Below are 21,639 nucleotides of genomic sequence, written 5' to 3'. Positions count from 1 at the left end.
CCAGCAGGAGAAATCGCCCTGTATTTCATACATCTTAAATCAAGGTTGAATAAATGCAAAAAAAGAAAAGAATCATCGGTAATTTTTCTGATGAGTCGAGTTTTATTTTCTCCCTAACATTTAATTCAAAGATAAGTTTGAGCTTGTCAAAATGCCAAGCCCCTTTGAACAATTCATTGCACATTTGTTTATACATTATGGTAAGGAGTTCCAAGGAGTGGAAGATGGGGCTCAAATTGAATTTCCTGGAGAAGCGCTGAACATGTCGACTTCTGTGAAGGATGTACTTAAATATATGCTGCACTTTGGTACTTCCTGAAAGGCTGTGGTTTTATCAGAGTCATATTCCCTAACAGAAGATCTTCACCCTGATTAAAGTAGAAATCTCTTTGCCATCACTTCTGATCTTGGGATACAGAATACCTTGAATTAAACCCAAAGAACCAAACTACATCCTCTTTAGGTTTGGTGGTTGCTCCAAGTGGCATAATTCATACTTGCATAGTTAAGAGTAGGCCTTAGTGGTGCTGTGAAAACAAAGGCTACAACATAAATTAAGATCTCTTTTTGATTATAATAGTTTAAATGTCCAGTATTACACCAAAGGCTCCGTATTCTTTATAGCATCCCTGAAAGGCATCAGTAGAGATGCACGCTGAGTGACATGCACTGTATGTCAAGAAATAAACCATGGTAGAGCTTATGGAAGAACAGGAATACTGGATGTAAAAGAGACGTGCCCCGCACAGGCACACACGCCCCCACCGGGTCAGTCTGGTTTGGACTGAGTGGAGCCAGGCTGCAGTGGCACCCTCTGCTCTTCTATCCTACTGGCCTGTGAGCGCAGGATGAGGTTGAAAAAGTCCTCATCTGGGACAGTGGGACCCCTACTGGGAGGAGGTGGAGCAGCACATCGCTGGTCGTCTAGTCTGGAGCTCTGAAAGGGAGGGAAAGAAGATTGAGCGATACTGATAACACAGATCACAAGCAGTGAACATGGTGGGGATGAAATGGAGAATTATAAAATAAAATTGCTTTAGCTTTAACATGTAGAATATGTACAGACCTAAAATGTCAAAACTGAGCATTTGAGTAGTATTTTCTTTATTCCTGAAAAAACGTATATGGATTGTATCCAACAACAGCTTTATTACACTCCAAACAGACTTGGACAGTACTGTTGTCAAACATTTTTTTTTAAAACTTTGTTTATTTGATTTTCAATTGAAGCATTTAAGGCAATAAAGTGGTACAATAATATGAGTAGCAGCTTCTTTTGTACATACATCAAATATACAGTAGTGATAAGTTGTCAAACAATTTCAAGTCAGAGGTCAAAGTTTAGCCCTGGGCTTATACCAATGATCTTCAATAGAGAAGGTCCAAACCTTTCCAATGGTATGCAGTGATATACACTTAAAGGGGCACTCCACCACTTTTCAACCTATGTTCATATAATTGATCCTCACTCAAAAATAGCTTTTCTTTTTTTTTTTTTCAGAGGAGGGCTGTGGGCAGGTCAGAAACCCATAGTCTTGTGACATCATCGATTGCCAATCCAGCTTATAGAAACTGCAGGCTTTCTATTCCTGAAAAGTTGCAATTTTAAAGTGGAAGCCATTGTTCTCGCGATAATAAAAATCTATTTTTTTTTTTTCAAAAATATTGATTTTTTTTTTTTTTTGGGAAAATGATTTTGTCACAAGACTATGGATTCTGAACTTCCCCCAGCTCTCCTAGGAGACTTGGACTAAGTAGAAAAAAATGGTGATATTTTATCATGACCATTAGTGAGGACCTATTATATGAAGACAGGTTGAAAAGTGGTGAACTACTCCTTTAAGTGGGCATGGTCACCTCACATGAACATTGTTGTCAGATCTCGTGGACGTCCTGTGTTTGGGTATTGTGGCTTGCCAGATACAAACATGGTAAATGGTGCATTTATATGGCACCTTTATCCAAAGCGATATACCACTCGAGTGAAGTGGACCCGAGTATGGATGTTGATCTGTCCCCGAGTACAGTACACCAGTGTTCACGCTAATCAAAGCATCTGGCAAGTGGACCCAGTTCCAGATCAGAGTACTTGGTGTGAATCCAGGTTTCATCTCTACCATAGTTTGTTGTCAGTTGCACATGGAGGGGCCACAGGGTGGCACCCCGGGGCAGCCGGATATGTGAGTAATGTGCAACACCTGAGACAAATTGAGCTGGCTGACAGCCAAGAATCAGTCAGTCAGTCAGTCAATCAGCTTTTCTCTGTCTCTGGTGCTTCATTATCATATCCAGAAAGAGCGGCGGAACCTCACAAGTTGGCGCCACCTGTCCAATGAACTGAATGGGCGGTGGCCGCCATGTTGTGAGGTGCTGCACTTTTTTGATGCAGACAGAATGTAGTGCAGAACCTGCAAAAGTATAGCAAAGTATAACTAACCATATTGTACAACAATATTGGTCACACTGACCTAGAAGTGACTCAACTCAACCCATCCTTTCATTCCTAACATAACATAATACGCTGAGGCATAGTTGTGATTTCTATCTTAGTTTTTCTGTGTCCATCAACCAAGATGACTTTGCTGCTATCCAAGACCATAACAAAACAATTCAGGGGATTCAGACAAATATAAATAAAGACTAATAGCATTCTGCAATGACTGAAGTCTTGGAGGTAGGATCAGGGTATCTGCACATTTCCCAAGTTCAAATTCAATACTTTTTAAGGCTTTTTAATACCTCTAAAAAGACAAATTCAATACCATTACCGCGGCAAAATAATCGTCAAATGTAAGGCCACATTCATAAATCAGAGACAAAGCAGTGTTTGTCAGTGGCAAAGCAGTGTGTCAGTAAAAAGCTACCATATACAGTAGGAATACTCAAATGCACATGCAAACCTGGACAACCAATATTCTTATTCCGGTCTCTTCAACAATTATGTGGGCAAATATTGACCTTCACTGTAACTTTGACCTTTCAAATTCAAAAGAAAATCATCTCTCCCAATTCATTTTAGTACAATCCCAGTACTCACAGCAATACTGCACAGGACCTGTCCAATTTGACCCAAACCAGCCTGTAGTCCAAAATGAGTTTGACACCCCAATGTCACTCAGTATCACTTAAAACAATCTTAACAATTAACAATCTATATGCTGTACATCATTTCTGCCAGAGAGGGGGAAAAAGAAGAGAGCATAGAGAGAGGGGTCGAGCAGCGAGGATAGAGAGAGGGGGAGAGGCCTGTCACAATTATTACATGGACATGATTTTCAAGATGTGTCGTAGCTCAACTGCCTTATCAATTTCACCATCTATGGCTAAGATCTCCTCTCTCTTGTCCTTTGCCTGTCTCCTCGTTGAGTTAGACTTTGTTATCAGTGTTGCCATTTTGGTCCCTGCACTGTTATCTGCCTGTTCTCAGGGGTTAAAGCAAAAAAAAACAACAGAAACAGGCTCCTGGATCTCGCAGATTTTGACACCAGGACCTGAATGGCTTTCCTGTGTCAACCTTTTCATCCAGCCAAGCCCACATCCATTTGTTTTTGACCGCGCTGAGCACGTCCGAGCCTTTCTTCACAACTATCAACTAAACTAAAACTCCTTATTGTCGCTGACTGAACCGATCCCACACGTGGGTAATGTTATGAGAGAAACACTGCGCAGTAGTGGAGAAACCTCCGCCTACTAGTACTGCCATGAACACCAATCATGATATGTTGCGTCTGTCCCAAACAAACATTGCCCCGAAGTATTGCATAAGCATCTATATGGATAACTTTTGTGAGTGAAAATAAATCCCATTGAATCTCTGATTTGCGAACATAACAAGTGTTCCGTTGCTTATTTTGATACAAGACAACGTAAGCAAACGTTTATTGACAATTACTGCATAGTTGCCTACCTGCTGTTTGCATGATGTAAAACTCCAGTGACTTCCATTATTCCTGTGATTTCATCTTTTGGACACTGCCATCCATACAGAGCGAATTCCATAACTTCACCGTTAAAATCCGTAGTACTTTGAGTCACAAAGTGACACGTTATGAGCTTGCAGACCTGCACAACGACAGACACCCAGGCTATAGTATAGCTAAGCTAAGCTAGGCTAACGCTTGGTGTGAATGGTGTCAGGTTACAGCTGCTGCTCGTGCAGCGGCAGCTAGCGTCCAGCCTGTTGCACATACTCTACGTCGGACGGTTCAGAACCAGAAAAAAAAGATACGGAGTGAAACGCATCAAGTCTGTTTGCGACACGTTTATTCATTCTGCCCCAGATAAAATTCAATACCCCCACTCACAGTATTCCATACTTTTTAAGACATTTTAAGGCCTTGAATTTGCAAAACTAAATTCAATACTTTTCAATGCTTTTCAAGATCCGCGGGTACCCTGGGTAGGATATAGACAAGCACATAGAATGTCCCGCTCTGACTGCTTTGTTTTACCTGGCACTTGAGAAGCATATCAAAGAAGACATCATCCCCATCTGGGTGCTCAGCATTGGCCTCCAGACGCTGGCAGAGGGAGGGTATGTGTGGAGGATCTGTGTGGGAGGAAGGGCCTTTGAGGCCAAAATATGGATGGGTCAAAAAAAAAGGCAAAAGCAAAAGAGAAAACATTGATGGGCACAGTGTCCAAAACCCCCATTCTTTTTAATTACCATGTGCGTTGCCTGGATTTGTGTGAGGAGGTTCGGAGCTGCTGAGTCGCAAACCAGGAAAATGACTGAGGCTGGCTCTCTGGTCGTCCCGACGACGGACCTGGGAATGACCAGGGTCCTGGGACGGTGTCTCGCCTCCCAAAATACCTACACACAAGAGATATCAATAATCTATCACATTTAATAATGAGGAGGATGGCAGTTACATTGTTGTTTTCCTTACTTTTATCCGTAAGAATAAAATGTACAGTGGGGTTGGGCATTAGAGAGTTACATTTAATCACTTGAACTTGGCGTAATTTATAACTGAAGATTTTAGAAAATTAAAAAGAAAAAAGTTCAAAGATTGCAACAGTAGCACATCTCGAGGTTCACATGTTGCAATGTGCATTGAGCATTGTGAGCTTGTACTATATTTGAGCAATTTGAACCATTTTGAAAGTATAAAATAGTGATTTAGTGGTATATCCATACAAAACATTAACCTCAGGTATTTATATCACAGTGAAATCTGCATGAATTAATCACAATGATTTAAGGTGTGTTCGTAAATCCACGCTGAAATCGGAGTGCTCTCATATGAATTATTTAGCAATTTAAGAAACGTTTGTTCAGCCAGAATGTAAAAAGAAACATTATTGCCATGTTACAAAAGAATGTTTCTACCCTTTTTACATTTTCTACAAAGCAATGAGGAGGAATATGAAAATAATTTAACTTTGCAATAACATAACAAGAACACACTGAATACTAGAATGAGAAGAAAGCAGTCAGAGTTTTCCAATGCCCTCAGGAGTGGAATTACTCCTACTTGTCTGCTGTTGACCAAATTCCACATTTTTCAAAAACAGCAAGTATCCACAAGCTCACAACATTTTGCGGGATTCTTCTAGGTCAGAAGGTTATTTACTCCTAAATGAGGGGAAGACAGGGTCCGGGAGATTAATTTCAGAGGAGGCTAAACTCACATTTTCTCTCAGCTACAGGTGGGGTGGTCGAGGGGGAGGGGGTGTCAGGGAGGCGGCTTTGGCCGTTCAATAGGGAGCACCTTTGGTCTTCCATTCTGTTGCTCTGGAAGCGTGACAGCAGGTCAAAAAAGTCATCTTCACCCAGCGTGTCTGGCGGTCCTGTCTGCAAACAGGTAAACAACCATCAAATGAAAACCAAATGATAGGAACATAACAAGCTAAAAAAAAGTACATTAAAAACACACCACACGCGCACACACACCGACAACCGCCATGCAACATTTTTAAGATAGTTAATTATTGGTATTTCTGCTTTATCTGCCTTATTTGTGAAAAGTGTCAGTAAGAGACAAGAAATGTGTCAGATTCTAATCTGTATGACATACAGTATCAATATGACATGCCCAACATAGGACTCCAGGTTGAAAGTAGTTAAGAAATACAGTACCTTAGGTGAAGCTGATCTGGCCAACTCAGGAGATGGAGGCGTATTGCTGCCTTCCTGCTGGTCTTTGGAAGGAGATTTGCTGTTCTTTTGCTTCTTGCTTTTCAGGCGGTTGAAGAGGAAACGTTTTGTTGAGGCCTTGATTGAGTTATGTTTGGGAGATTTGTTGAATTCATCTTCATCCTGTTCCTGTCCATTGGTTATACATGAAAATGTATAATGTTAGAAACAAAGCTCACCTGAATCAAACACATCATCACAGCCCTGAAAAGAAATGTATTTTATGATTCAAACAAGAGCTACTGTAACTCACTACTGTACTGCAGTGAGTTGTACATTCTTCCAGTAGAGCCAAAGAAAGTTTGCAAATGTTTTACCACTAAAGGCCAGTCCACACCAATGCAACTCTTTGCAACATGCAGCTACTTGCAACTATTCGCAAACCATTATCCCCAATGGCAGTTGCAAGGAGTTGCATTGGTGTGACATGCCTTAAAACTGTTTTGTTGCACAGAGTTGCGATTAATTGCATTGGTGCGGTTTGGCCATAGGTAAAACCGTCTTCTTTGTGACATTTTCTTGATTTTATTTTGTGCATCATTTGTTTATCAACATGTTTGCTTATAATATTACATTTTACGTATTATCCCTTGTGCAGTGTGCGTGTATCTGTGTTTGGCTGTATAAATACTGAATATGGATGAATACATACAGCAGGATTTATGTCAGGGCTTGGTCCCAAGTTTTCTGTACTGTCTCCTTCCCCCGACTGTGATTCGAGACTCCCGAGACCTGAAACAAAGACACAACACTCAATATTTTAGTCATAGACCTCTGTCATCCCTGCTACAGCAAAGCAGTGTGCAGGACTGCATTATTCTTATTTTTGTCTATGCACTTGCCCAAAACAGATATTTTAGTTGTGCAAAGCTTTCTCATTTAACTCATTTCCCACGATCCCGTCGACTCGAAACCGTTGATTTCCCGCTGTACCACGCTGCGATGCCCGTCGATCCCGGAAATTTAATTAGCTTTAATCATTATGAAACGATTAAAAGTATGGTCGCTGATTATAGCCGGTTCTGGCTCTTTAGGCCCGCCTCCTAACTGTATCCCGTCGTATTTTCTGTTTAGACCGGATCTAGATTTCCATATCCGGTCTGACGTCAAATCGTAGCTTCCGTCCCATCTATTTACATTGTAAACAGAGGAAGGAGCAGCACGGTCATTTCATCGTCTTTTTTCATGCGTTTTTTTTTATTTGATAGCTGTTTGATTCTTGTGCTCGCCTGGCATATGATCCGCGCACATATCGTCTGCTATGTGCGCGAACGTGTCCACGTGTTACCATAGCGCACAGCTGGCCGTGTCCAATGTTTTCTTATGTAACACTGGCGGATACAGCAGGGGTAACTGCCTGGCAACGGATTTGTCAATTCCAATGGATTTTTTTTTATTCGAAAGCTGTCATCTTGTCTACCGGTCTACTACATGAGTCGCGCACAGATCATGCACTATGCGTGCACGTGCCCACGTTAAAAGGTAAGGACAATTTGGCAGCTGCTTACTACAGCTATGTTTAACATGGCAGCAAAATTGTTAAACAGAAACTACTATTGTAGACTTGATAAAAAAAAGAAAAAACATGAGCTAAGATATAAGTAAGGTTGCAACTATTTTCCATTTTGGACTGCTGTTGGTCCCCGGACCCGCCATTGAGAAATGACCCTGTACATTTACCTGAGAAGGGGTAGTGTCCCTGGTGGCCTGACAGAGCAGAGCTATTCGTGTTGGTGTTGTAGTGGCTGTTGAGGTGACTGTTGGTGTTGGACTTGAGGCTTACAACCAGTCGTAGGTCCGACAAATTCATTGTGGCTGTCACCTCACCACTTTTGTCTCCAATCTAGAGCAATGAGATGATAAAATGTTGATGAAGCCGACTGAAGCGGTAATACAGTAAATGAGACGAATACACTGCTGGTGTCAGTGCCTACAGATGATCTAGGCTTTTTTCAGTACAGTAATGAGTATGACTAATTTATATTTTGTCATTTGATGGTGACCTGTGCCAAAAATAGCAGATGAACAAGCTAAGCTGTTTTTGGCACATGTAATATAATGTATGTAGTATAAATCAGTCTCACTCATGAAGTTTAAGTTATTGCCACATTTGTTCAAATACAAATGTGGCAACCGAACACTACCAATCAATAATCAAAATCAACTAAAACATAATGGCACAACATCACCAGGAACTGTCATTTTGCATATAGGTAAAATTTTGTCTGTCTGCACTTTCCCTGTTGTTCTTTAGATGCCCACCAGGTGGGGTTGTGGCAGATGGCACAGCTGATTGTGCTCTCCTACATAGAATGCAATAAACAGTCAACAATCACCTCTCTGGCAATTTCCAGATGTTTCTCAGCAAAGTGCATGGCCTGCTCGTGATTCCCCAGGGCAGTGTGAGCATTTCCGAGACTCCAGCACGCTCTGCCCTCCCCGACCCTGCAGGAAGACAAAAGGGAAATGAGCAAAGTAACTCCCAATGTGGGTATGTATAAGGTAAACCAATGCATTGTTGCCCATTCTGTATCATAAACTACAGTGAAGCAAGTCTGAAATAAATAATAAGACAATGGGAAAATAGGAAACCTGCAGAAGAAACATGAATTATATGTCCTGAAATAACCCCGAGCAAAACGAATCCTATCCACCTGTGGCATGTACCTGTCTTTGAGGTCCTGGGCAATGACCAAGTGTTTAAGGTGGTAATCGATGGCCCTCTCATAGTCCCGGAGTAGTGTGTAGGTGTTGCCCAGGCTGTAACAGGCCTGGGCTTCCACGGCCCTGTCCTTCAAAAGCCTGGCTAGCTGCAGAGTCCTCCTAGGGGGCAGAATGAGGGGGAGGGGGAGAGTAGAGGTAGGTCAAAGAATGTCTAGGGTGGTGGGGGCAGTGCATGATCAGATATTTTGTCTCTTTTTCCCTCCCTGTTGACTACAGAGGTATTGCCTGTATACAGTTTTACTTAAAGGGCCATTTCACCTCTGGGACAACCCAATCTTATTCTATTATTGTTTGGGAGACTATCAACACAATCCTGAGTTATTTTTTGTGTTCAATCTGTGTTTTGAGATATTTTAGTATTTCAGCATGTACTAGTGATGCGTTTTGCATGTTGATCGTCTCCCAAACAACAATAAAATAAGATTGGGTTGTCCCAGGGGTGAAATGGCCCTTTAAGTAAAAGCATCAATAGTGCAATGTAGAAACTGTTACAAGTAAAAGTCTGGTATTAAAAATGTACTTCAGTAAAGGTAGAAAAGTATTGGCATCAAAATATACTTAAAGTACCAAAAGTACATTTTCTCATTATGCAGAATGTCCCATTTCACAAGTTATGTCTAAAATTGATAAATAAAAAAATAAAAAAAACTTTGAAAATATATCTACAAGCTCACAACCTTGTGAGCTATTTGCCTCTGAGATGTAGTGGAGTATAAGTAAATGTATAGACAATTGGAATACTCAATTCCAGCAAAGCAAAAGTATATATCTCTTTTGCAGTACTTGAGTAAATGTTACTTTCTACCACTGCCTGACTGTATATAGCATAGATGGCAATAAAGGACAGACATTCTGAAATGCTGAAACTAAGAATCACAATAGACAGAATACTTTGTTTATGCATTGAAAATAACCCGGTAATCTTTTCCACAAGGGGAGAGGAGAAGACGGGTTAACTCACTTGTAATGACGAGCAGCCATGTCAAACTGGCCCAAAAAGATGTATGCATTTCCAAGGTTACAGTGGGCCCTCCTCTCAGCAGATTTATCCCCAAACTCTTTAGCGATCTGCAGGCGCTGCAAACCAGGGAAAACAGTATAGGGTGCATGTTACAATCTGACACAATGGTCAAGATAAAATAGCAACATTTTGAGGCAAGAAAGAAGGAAAGTAATGTCTACATACTGTAACCACTAGTATTGGAAATGCATCTGGATAACGTTGTGGGATATAAAGAGCTAAATTACAGGAAACTAAGGTTTATTGTAATTTAACTTTAAGGGAAAAGAACTAGGCTACACAACAATTTAATGGGTGCTGGTTAGGTCAGGGGTTCCCAGACCTTTCCATGCCAATGAGGACCCCCACATAGGCATATAGCTTCAGCCTATAGCAAAATAGCAAAAAAAAAAAAAAAAATTAAAAGGCCAAGCTTTGAATATATTTCTTTGGCATTTTTTGGACAATGACATGTCGAAAATAGGGTCAGCAGGTAAGTGGTTCAACTGGCACAATAATCGTATACAACATGTTTGTATACGTAATCTTTACATTTTCCTCTCTTTTCCAATTAGCTGACATTGTAGATGTGCAACAGGTAACAGAGCTAGTGCCAACCTTTTCGTGGGCAGCCACTGCATTTTCAAAATCCCCAAGCAGGTAGAAGGTGTTCCCCAGGTTCCCATAGGTTCGACCCTGAGCTGCATGATCACACAGCTCTGTCACCAGGGCCAGGTTTGCTCTTCATAAAGCACCAACACAAAGCACATTACTAGTATTACATTAATACATAAATACCATTACACATATGTACATATACATATATTTCATACATTCATATGAAATACAACTGCACGTTTTTCTTTTTTTTATGATAGAAAACAAAACATTCGAAACTTTTGCATTATAGACTAAGACTATATAATAAACAACATTCAATAAGCCAGCAGCTCAATCCAGCATTATTTGGGGGTAATAATTTCCCTTTTTGAAATCGGAGTGGCTTAATAAGTCCCTGCACTTCAGAGATTAAAATGTTTACTTAAAATGTTTACATTTTAAGGACATTGAGTGGACCACACGCAGCCTACCTGCCATTCTGATCTCAGCCAGTCTGGCTCCTTTCATTTCAAGTCAGTGAATTGAGTATGCTACGTGTTAATGCAATGCAAAATCCTAACTCCCTGATTAACAATATTTTGACTGTTTTGTCAAAAAGTGCTGAATAAATTCTAACCAGTAAAGGGCTTTGCACACAGGACCGTTGCGTTTTTTCCGTTTGCTGCATGATTAAAAACGCATTGGATTTGGTGCACAAGGCTGTGCGGAATCCACACTGCGGATCCGAAAAGGAGTCATAAAAGGAGTCAATGAGTTTTTACCGCATGCAACAAGACGCACAAATCGAACTGGGTTAGATCGGGAAAAAACGCACAGCCGCAGCCACCTGCCAAATCATTGTTTTCTTTAAAAAGATGAAATTGTCAGTTTTTTCCGTGCGGAAAAGAAAAACGTGTCTGTGTGCAAAGCCCTTAAGACTCCCTTATCGGGAGATAAGCGACCGTCAGGTCACAAGTTTACACTTTCGATATGATTCAAGATTTTCAACCCACAAGTAATCTACAAGCTCGCAACAAGTCACAACACATCAAGATAAGGTTGTCGATCTGTTATTTTTTTAATTATTAGAAGTGGTAAAAAAATAAAAATAATAATCTTCATTTCATATATTTATGATTTGATTCGTCTATTACGCCCAGAGTCATTAAACCGTGTGAAAGCTATGGGAGGAGTATTTGGGGGAAGAGATCTCAGAGGAAGTTTGGGAGGAGGTTTTGAAACGTGTTCATGGGTCTTATTTTTGTGCGAGACGCTCTCTTATTCAATGCAAAGTGCATCATATTTACTAAACCAAGGCTTGGTTATCTAGAATTCATGAGAATGTATTGTCAGCCTGTGATAGATGTCAACATGCTCGCTGCACCCCAATCCACATTGAATCAAGCAGACCTCATACATAGTATATACGTTTTGGCTTCATCCATCACTCCACTCATTTCTTTGTCAGAGATATCGGGGGGAAATGTGGAACCACCTGCTGTTGGTGCATTGTTTGGGGTTTTCCATTCGTTGCCTTCCCTCTCTAAAGCTAAGAAGGAGGCTAATCTTCCCTCCCATACTCATTGGATGAGAGACATCCTATATTTTCATAAATTAGAGAAAATTAGACTGTCCCTGAATGGTTCCACCAAAAATTCTGGAAGGTATGGAGTTCTTTCTTCTAATAAGGATAAACTTTCCTTTCATTTCAGATTAGGGTGTCGTGTGAAGTCTGGCGGTGTAGGGTCGTTAAGGTGTCGGACACATTGGCTGTATAATTGCAGATAAGCTGACCGCTGTCAAATAATGGCTAGTATATCGGCAAAGGTTTTAATAGATCTTAAGTACCGCTAGTTAATTAAATGATTTCGTTGATTATAAGTGATACACTGGAATTGTTTTGCATTGATTCATTGATGTATAATCCTTTTTATCTATTAAAAAAAAAACAAATCACTAAGAAAATAATTGATAGTTGCAGCCCTAAAAATCAAATGAAAATCAGATGTTCAGAACTGGCGTAAACAGCACCGTCACCAACTCACTCATAGAACTCTGTGGCTTTCTTCAGAGCGGCCCTGGCTTCCTCCGGGAACTCGCCAGGCTCAGCTCCAATCCAGCAGATGCTCTTTCCCTTGGCGTGGTAAACATTCCCAAAATTATACAGCGCTCGAGCCTGTCCAACCTACAGCGTGCACATGAGATTTTCACTGAATAAGTGTAACCAACATTGTAATTATACACTTAAAATACACTGTCGCCAGACCCTCCATTTGCAAGTGGGCTGGCAAACTATTCAAGATGCTGGTAGTACGCAGCTGTTCCACAGTCCTGGCGTGTACCCAAGCTATTCCATGGTTGGATGCCATGTTGTGGTACGATTTAAAACAACATCACAGGATCGATTTAGTTGTAAATGCATGTAATCAAAGGACATTGGGCTTTTAACCACCTGTCCATCTTTTAAAAATAGCACAATTAATGTGCTTATTTTAGTTTATCCAACTTTTACCAATTACTTTTCATGTTAACACATTCACTCAAAGCACTCAATTCGAAACCTATATGCCAAAGAACTGATGTGCTTCTTCTCTGCAGGACATAGAACATGGATTGATCAAATGGCTGTTATCTGAATTTGAACATCTAAAAAAAGGCTTCCCAAACTAATATTGCATTGACATTAACTAACATGATGGATTATTTCATATCATTTCTATTATACTCACCCTATCATACATGGATCTGGTGATTTCCAAGTGTCTTTGGCAACAAACCACTGCTTCATCAAACCTACCCAGAAGCTTCAATGTGTTGCCAAGATTACCACTGGCTTTGGCTTCTCCAAGGTCATCCCCTATTGTTCTGGGAAAAAAGACAAACTATGAATGGTATAAAAATAAAGACAAGCTCATTGTACTTGTTTCGGATTACAATGATTTGTCTCAGTTACAAACACAATTTGCCTCAGGTGCAAAATGCACAGTTTCTCGAAACGCAACTGTGATCAACTTTAAACTATTTACCTTGTAACCAAAGTAGATCATGTCAGAGTGGATACTATTTATTACTTTATAAGGTCATTACAATGGCAAAGTTTAGCTAACTGCGAGGCACCATTTAATGACAGGAAGCTTATGGAAGTGTTTACAGTGAGTGCAAGCTTACGCAGTTAAACTAGGACGGTGGAACAGTTTACCTGGTAAGTGTGAGGTCATGGCGGTGGTACTCCAGTGCTTTACCATACTCCTGTAGGTGGAAGTAGGCATTGCCGAGCTGGCTGTAGATGGCACTGAGGATCTGAAGGTCCTCCGTTCCAACTTGGATAGCAGACTCAAAGAAGGAGACGGCAGCACGGTAGTCACCAGCCTTACACAGCCTCTCACCTTCTAGAGCTAGTTCCAGACACGATGCTTCCATCCTGCAGAGAAGATAATCAGGGGAGGAGAGAGTACTCAGTCCAGCTTAAAGTAAAAGTTATTTATTTCTCAACAAAACTGTTAATGAAAAAATGTATTACTGAAGATGCTGCTGCATGAAAAAACTAAGAGAGAAAGTAAATCTTCAGTAATGACCACATTTGGCCACTGAGCCGGAAAATGTAAGAAATGCAAGTACAGCTCAGGTCGCACACTGTACTTTTTCTGACTTTATTGATAGTATTGGAGAGAGACAGGAAACAAGCAGATAGTAGGGGAGTGGCAGCATAATGTAATGGTCCGCCCGGCCCAGGAGTCAAACCAGGGACATATCAGGTCAGGGTCAGGTATCAGAGCCTATGTGCTACATAGGCTATTATATAATATAAAATAGACTGTACTGTATTGTATATCCCTGTATAGCCCTTAATTTAATTGTTTAAATTAAGGTCACAGAACTATCCAAGGATATACTATTCATTTTGTTTTAAATCCGTCCCCGGCATCATCAGTATTAATTGTCATGGAACAGAAAAATACGGTACTTGGTCTTAGTTTCATGCACTGAATCAGAGCCAGCCAGCCAGACACCTTTAAAGTCTGACCGCTTTTAAGACATGCAGGAGGGTCAAGGGGAGTCTACTGTTAAGTCCCCAGTCCACCGTTAGCTCCTTTACCTCGATTGGCAGCATTCATGCAAGGTAGACTAGACATTTAGCAGGAGACGGTTTCAGACAGTTTGTAACAACAAGAAAGAAGAGAGTCTAAAATAGGATGTTCCATTTTCCTGTCAGGGAACTCCAACGAATCCCAAAATACCTTGGAATGAAAATGTGTGCCTAAGGTTTCACCAAGAACACAAAGTAGTAGACTCAGACGTGTTTGTGGTGACTGGTGACTGGTGAGGTCCAGCATCTTATATCTTACACGCCCTTCCTGTGAAATTTAAAACCATTTCTTTTTTTTCCCTCTCTCCTTCTGCCCATAACAAAAAACTCAAGAACAGTTATTCTACAACTCAGAAGTTAAAAGAAATCCAAGAACAGGCTATGCTATGATATGTTGACCTAGGGCTGTCACAATTATTACATAATCGTATAATCGCGATTATTTGACATAATCGCGATTATTTTTCATAATCGTTTCCATGTTGCAAAATGTTCATATATTTAAAAAAGAAAGTCAAAAAATGTGGAAATAGCAGATCTACAAGCTCACAACGTGACGCGATGTGACGCGTTGTGAGCTTGTAGATCGGCTATTTCCACTATCATTGTTCTTTTTTAAGTATAAAGTTGTCAAATATGTAATTAATTTCTTTGTATATCTACCATGTGCAACTTCAAAGCCTAAAAGCCAAACAGAAATGTAATTGCCAACGACAAAAACACAATTAAATCGTTAATCGCAATTATTTGAGTGGCAATTAATCGTCATGTAAAATGTCATAATTGTGACAGCCCTAGTCAGAAGTTAAAAGAAATCCAAGAACAGGCTATGCTACGATGCAATGCAACGCTCACGTTGACCCCTTGGGCACATTATTTGCAGGTGCTACAGAGGCCAAATGGATTACATAAGCAGTCCCATCAATCACAACCCTCATTCTGTATGTGTACAGTCATGGTCTCTTGGTACTATAAAGGCTCAGGAGTTAATAAGGCTTCTAAAGAAATGTTAATATTTTCCCATGACATGCTTGTGGTTGGTTGGATGTTTTCTTTTCTCCTGTGAGTTAGACTGGTCTGGCAGACAGATTCCTCACTGCTCCTGCTCCATCCATCCATGACATACAGTACAATACATAACAATAATAATAGTTCAGAACTATTTATACAGCGCTTTTCTAATTACCTAAAGTCGCTTTATAGTACAATAATACGAACATCTCCATAGTGGTAGTACTGTGACAACTGTAGACAAATCATCAGTTGCTACAATTGAGTTAGAAGTGACTGAGAACAGAAAAAAAGGAGTCACAACGTTGACTTGTTATGTACAACCTTTGGACAAGTTCATATTGATAATGTAGGATGTACTAAGGTAGAAGTAGACCGTGATTCCTAGACACAGTAATGTAAATTGTCCTATCTAATGTCAATACAACTTAAAATTAATATCTCACTACAAATAGATCACATTTCTGACCCACATACCTCTTGCCTCGCCCTCTCGATCTGATACGGTCTAGACAACGTGATATGATAGACATCCCAACCTTCTGAAATCACTATCTCAGGTGAAGATCAACAAATGTGGCCCTCAGCTTCTCTCCTTGAGCATACGCACACTACCACGGTGACACACTAGCGCATTAAGGGTTTCCTTTTCTGCTGCCGTCTCTAAACGCGCCTTGCCAACCTGCAGCATAACAAAGGACTTAATCTGCTGTGTGTGTCCCACTCACCTCAACTGTCAGTGAGGTGGCATAGTCTTGTTAAGTGTAGCTTAACTGTGGGTTATTCCATCGTAGAGGTGGTCAGAGAGACAGACACAGTGGTCAGATAGGTTTAGTGTGGAGAGCTATCTTTCTTGACACCTCCGTCGTCAGTCAGTAGCCTGTGTCTCTGATCCACCTGATGGTGTGTCACTTCCAATTAGCCCAGAGGATCAATAGTGATTATAGTGGCTGTGGGGAGTCCTAATGCTCTTTGAAACAACAGAAGGGGCGGCAGCCGTTCAGGAGGTCGAGCGGCCGCTTGGGAAACGGAAGGTCCCCGGTTCGATCCCGACTGTACTGTTAGTGTCCTTGAGGAAGACACTGGACAACCCCTAACTGTTCATGATGAGCAGGTTGGTGCCTTGCATGGTTTCCTCCGCTCCGCCATCGGTGTGTGAATGGGTGAATGCAATGCACATTGTAACAGGCTTTGGATATTTGACCATTTAACAGCCTGTGAAATCATCATTCAGTGACCGCCTGCCTGCCAGGGAATCAGCTTAACATCAGCTTGTATGACCAATTTAAACAAAGTGGCTCAATTTAATACCGCCTACCAACACAATGACACTTGAGGCCTAGCTAGCAAAGGGTCAAAAAGCATAGCAGATTCCAGAACAGTGCATGATCAGATGGACAGAGAAACTCAATGCATTATGTAACTCCCTTCCCAATGAATCACACGTAAAGGTGCTTATATATACCCAGACCTCCCTTACCATGGATCACACGTAAGGGTGCTTATACTAATATACCCACCCAGACCTCCCTTCCCATGGATCACACGTAAGGGTGCTCTACCAAGAGAAATCCACTTGTCTGAATTAACTAGGATGAGTAAGTATCCCAAGGTGCCCTCCAGGAGAGCTAAAACATAGTCTAGTCAGTTCCTTCTAAAAACTAATTCTCAAGTTATTTTATCATGTTACTTGGCAATATGTAATCATCATTATCCCACATTAGCTCTTTGGAGTACTTACTTGTTTGTATGTTTACTGTGTTTCTTGTTACAACAAGCTGCTCGAAACTCATTGTGACAGTGGGATTAAAAAAGTTTTGAATTGAATACGAGCTCTCAGATGAGCCAGGTGACATCAAGGCAGTAACCTCAGTTGACATGATGCCAGTGAACAGCTCACCACTAATGTAGCATGGCTAGTCTGGCTACAAATCCAAGAGCCCTCTGGAGTACAGGAGATGTAAATTAGGGCTTTAGTGACCTTTATTGTAAAGCCCTTAAGAAGTAATTGTAGGCACTAGGCAGTCTGGGCAACAAACAACGCTGCTAGTAGCCACTATTCAGCCCATCCATGTAGTAAAGAAGACAGGGTGAATGTATCAAAATGGAATTTATAGGGACAGGGATTCATACCAATCTGCTACATTGACGTGACTAGACATGCATCCAGGCAATTCTATTGAGTGACTTAATTTAAGAAATGCATCTACAGTGAACACAGGAGTAGGTTTTTACTGTGACATACTCAACAAGATATTCAATATGGCTCAATTATAAGCAGGGCTCATAACAAATATACTGGTGGTGCAAACATGATTGGCCATTCACAAGTTCTGCTGAAAGGCTAAACTATGTAAACTTAGCATAACAATCACATAAAGATTCTCATCTCTACTCCGTATAGTTCTGCACTGACATGATGAAATACCCATTTTGTTGAATCTAAATCTAAAATGAAATATCAAAGAACATTTAAAGAATGTCAACACACTGAAAGAAATAAGCAATATCAGCTAATAGTCATTGTGTACAATGAAAGCATAGCCTAGTTAGTAGTACTGCAGAATCTCACGACTGATAACATCAGCTAGTTTTTCTACACATATACTGCCTAGTGCCTACCTGTGGCAGGCATGAAGTTCGTGCTCCCTGTCCTTTGCACTGTCCAGAAAAGTGCCACTATACATGACAGTGTATTGGGCAGCTCAGCAGTCCTATTGACAGTGACACCCTCCCTGAATAAACACAGCCAGAGGACAGACATGAGGCATCCCTGTCAACAGCAACGCACACGACAAAACGAACAAAGTAACTCTGGCTGCTTACAAAATAGGCTGATCTCAAATTCATTGTTTGAAAGCCTTCAAGTGAAAGTGGAACACCACCTCAAAAAGGCAGAGTGGGAGGATCTAGCCTTTAGAGTAGACCGGTGACACCCCAGTCTCTCTCTGCCTCCTCACTCCAGAAATTCGAGACGAAATATGAGAAAGGATGTGTTCACCTGTGCCAGTAAATGACAACACTCATGGTATTACCCAACACAAACAGATCAAGGAGTAGACACAACTCTTAAGGGCCACTGATATACATGTAGGGCATGTAATATTTCAACTACATTCAAACTAAATGTTGTCCCAGTGGCCTATTTACAATACATCTGAACTAAAGCCAGTATCAATACTCTTCATAACATTCATCAACACATAATATATTGCTAGTCACAGTCCTTGGACAAAATGTAAACATTTCTGTTTCGTATTTTAGTCATCTAGTTTCGTATTTAGTAAACTCACTTAGAAATAGGGAACTTACAGGCTATTACTCAACAGAAAGTTGAGTATACTGAATTGATACTGAATTTATACAAGAATATCCTGTATTCCTGTAGACTTAGTATGTTTGCTCAGCCCGATGTATGTTCCTTCAGGGTTGCGGTTGAGGTTGGGGTCAGTTACAGAAAGTGTGTCTGAGGTAAAATACCAGAACATGATGTAAAGTTAGGTGGCTGTGCTGTGGGTTTGTAGAAAATACTATAATAGCGTAGTCAGTCTCATCTTCAGTTCCTGACTCGTTTTAAAGTGTTATAAGTGTGGAAATGTTGAGTGGATAGTTTGCATATTTTCTAACCATTTAAAGTAAACCATAGTTGACCCTGCATGCATGGTGACAGGGTCCCCCAGGGATCTACTAACAAGACCATTGGTTGGTTCTCAAAGTGGGGTCCGGGGACCCCTTGGGGTCATTGAGGGAATTCCAGAGGGTCCCCAGCTAAATTATAGTTAGGAACCAAATGGACCCTTATGGGTCTGCACTCTGCAACTCAGAGAGTATACAAATGCACCAGTCAGGATAGATCTGCCTTTTTTGCAGAATGTTCGCCCAGAGACTTCTGGGATGCTATAGCTCGGGTGTTCAAGTGGCTAAAAGGAAGTGTCAAACCACAAAAGCTCCATTGACCAAGGTAAATGAAACCCCTTTTACATGAGGTGCTCGAACAAGCAGGACCCTATATTCCATGGGATCATGCTTAATATCCTGTAGGATCAGTTCATGCCGCTGACATCCGTGACTGACTGATGACATGTTTGGTATGAACCTTCACATAATTACTCGCGATTTTCTATGCTCGCAGTCAACGTGGACGTTGGGGCCAGAACATGATTCCACACGTTCTGTTGTTTCACTGGAAAAACTGGAACACACTTTAGTTTATTGGTGTGTACTGTGTACAGTGTGGCATACGCAGTAGCCTACACACTTCTGTTATGTAATTTAAATCATTTCCCAGCTATACGTTTTCAATGTTGACATCGCAGTGGTGCGAGCTGACAGAAACCTGAGACATAGCATTACAAAAATGACATACAAAGACGCAATAGTAACGTTTTGCACAGGGTACAAATAAAACAACATCTTACCTCACCTCACTGCGCGCGTCCATATATGTAGGCTATGACTTCAAGGGTGATAAGTAACTCAACTACCTAGTTAAAACTTTTTGACTTCCAGATGTTTACCAGTTTCACTCAGTTATTTCCAGCCAGCCAGTAACAGTTAACCCACCTGAAGAAAGAAACGGCATCACTGAGAAGCAGAGCTAGAAAAGCCACGCCTTGTAATCAAATCCAGCCTCCGGTGATCTTCAACATAACGCGACCCGTTTCCACTGAATCCACTCCAGTCATCTGTTGTTATCTTGTAGATTAGATTTTTGGGGCAAGCAGCCGGAGTTGGCTTTGCTTGCCCATTTTCCCACTATAGGCATACTTTACTGGGTGCACCTTTATTAATCTCCTCCAAGAGTTACCGTCCTAATTCCTTTGTCGAATGAATCACATCAACAATAATTGGCCAACCATAACATTTGTTAGTTCGTGCACCAACTATATGACATACTATTACGCTAAGTACAGAATTATCTGATGCACTAAATACTGGAGTGGAGTAACCCCCAATCAAGCGGGTCAAGCCTGCCCTCTACAGGCCTGGTTTTATATTACACCCACAATAAACACCAGTGGTGTACATTTTTACTCAAGTAGGCCTACTAACAATTTTGATTTTTGGAGCTGTGTGGAACACAAGCTCCCTATACGTGGCCGTGTGTGTGGGTCTGTCTGTCTGTCTCCGTGTCTCCGTGTCTGTCTGTAGCCTGCAGTAACCTTTTCTGACCACACATGTTAAGGGAGGGGCGCTGTTGCACACACACACACACACACACACACACACACACACACACACACACACACACACACACACACAGCTCCACTTCGAACAGAGGTTCGATTTTACTTCACTGTCTGGAGTAGGCCTATTTCCAATTATCAATACTTTTACTTCTACTCCACTACATCTCAGAGGCAAATTATGTACTTTTACTCCACTACAGATCTCTGTATCTGTCTGTCTGTGTCCCTTTTATGCCCATATATGGAGATCTATGCCTTTCGGGCGGCCAATCGTCTAGTCGGGGACCGGCCTACTCGGGAACGATGTAAATAGGGAATGAATGCCCCACCCTTTAACGCAAACCCCATTTATCTGTTTGCCTGTGTCCATTTATGCCCATATATGGAGATACATTTCTGTCTGCGTCCATTTTATGCCCTTATATGGATATCTCTGTATCTGTCTGTCTTCATCTTGAGCAGTATACACAGCCTGCTTGCTTTGCCACCTGTGGGGAATGATGCCCCTCCGGTTGTTAGGCAATGGGGAAATCCCGCTAAGGCAAACGCCGATAAGGCAAACGCCGATAAGGCAAACTGGGCAAATGTACTGCCCGGGTCTCCTACCGTATTGTCCAACGAATACAGAGTAGCCTCCTTTTGTTATGGTGAAATGAATAAAGAATTTTTAGCAATACAATGTTTATGTCACAGTTATTGTCCACGACAAGCGGCGCGAAGGCCAGCGGACCTTGGTCCTTACGAAGCCATGGTGAATGCAATCGTTATGGCCTGGGCAAGCGCACGATAAACGCATGAATGGGATTAAACGCGATGCAGGTGAGCTCACATTTCACCATAACAAAAGGAGGTTTAGTAGCCTACATTTTGTCTTATAGGTACTTTGCCT

General features: G+C 41.2%; 1 protein-coding gene across 2 annotated transcripts; it reads right to left on the bottom strand.

Annotated features, from left to right (window-relative positions):
• Positions 1-292: 292 nt before the first annotated feature.
• Positions 293-20,237, bottom strand: LOC308284554 (G-protein-signaling modulator 2-like). Of its 2 annotated transcripts, none has more exons than XM_080725214.1 (15): positions 20,125-20,237; positions 13,663-13,884; positions 13,193-13,328; positions 12,509-12,648; positions 10,482-10,605; positions 9,825-9,940; positions 8,807-8,962; positions 8,476-8,584; positions 7,820-7,982; positions 6,792-6,871; positions 6,083-6,268; positions 5,635-5,797; positions 4,667-4,813; positions 4,452-4,567; positions 293-937 (listed from the first exon to the last, which is right to left on the bottom strand). In XM_080725214.1, exons 2-15 carry the CDS (start codon positions 13,881-13,883, stop codon positions 770-772), a joined length of 2,025 nt encoding a protein of 674 aa, XP_080581340.1. In that variant the 5' UTR covers position 13,884; positions 20,125-20,237; the 3' UTR covers positions 293-769. The 2 variants fall into 2 exon arrangements, with proteins under 2 accessions (XP_080581340.1, XP_080581339.1); XM_080725213.1 differs by lacking the exon at positions 20,125-20,237 and adding an exon at positions 18,184-18,222.
• Positions 20,238-21,639: the final 1,402 nt, after the last annotated feature.

Source organism: Nannobrachium achirus (assembly GCF_963921795.1).
Source record: "Nannobrachium achirus genome assembly, chromosome: 1".
In the NCBI taxonomy this organism is placed as follows: domain Eukaryota; kingdom Metazoa; phylum Chordata; class Actinopteri; order Myctophiformes; family Myctophidae; genus Nannobrachium; species Nannobrachium achirus.
Note: the sequence above shows the minus strand (reverse complement) of the source record. Positions and strands in the feature narration are given on the sequence as shown.

Bases quoted from the DNA above. Each gene is read 5' to 3' on its own strand.
- LOC308284554 (XM_080725214.1), bottom strand. From the start codon at position 13,883: ATGGAAGCATCGTGTCTGGAACTAGCTCTAGAAGGTGAGAGGCTGTGT. The intron at 12,649-13,192 runs GTGAGTATAATA...TGCACGCTGTAG, and splicing joins CCAGATCCATGTATGATAGG to GTTGGACAGGCTCGAGCGCT. The intron at 4,814-5,634 runs GTGAGTTTAGCC...TCTTGTGTGTAG, and splicing joins ACCTGTAGCTGAGAGAAAAT to GTATTTTGGGAGGCGAGACA.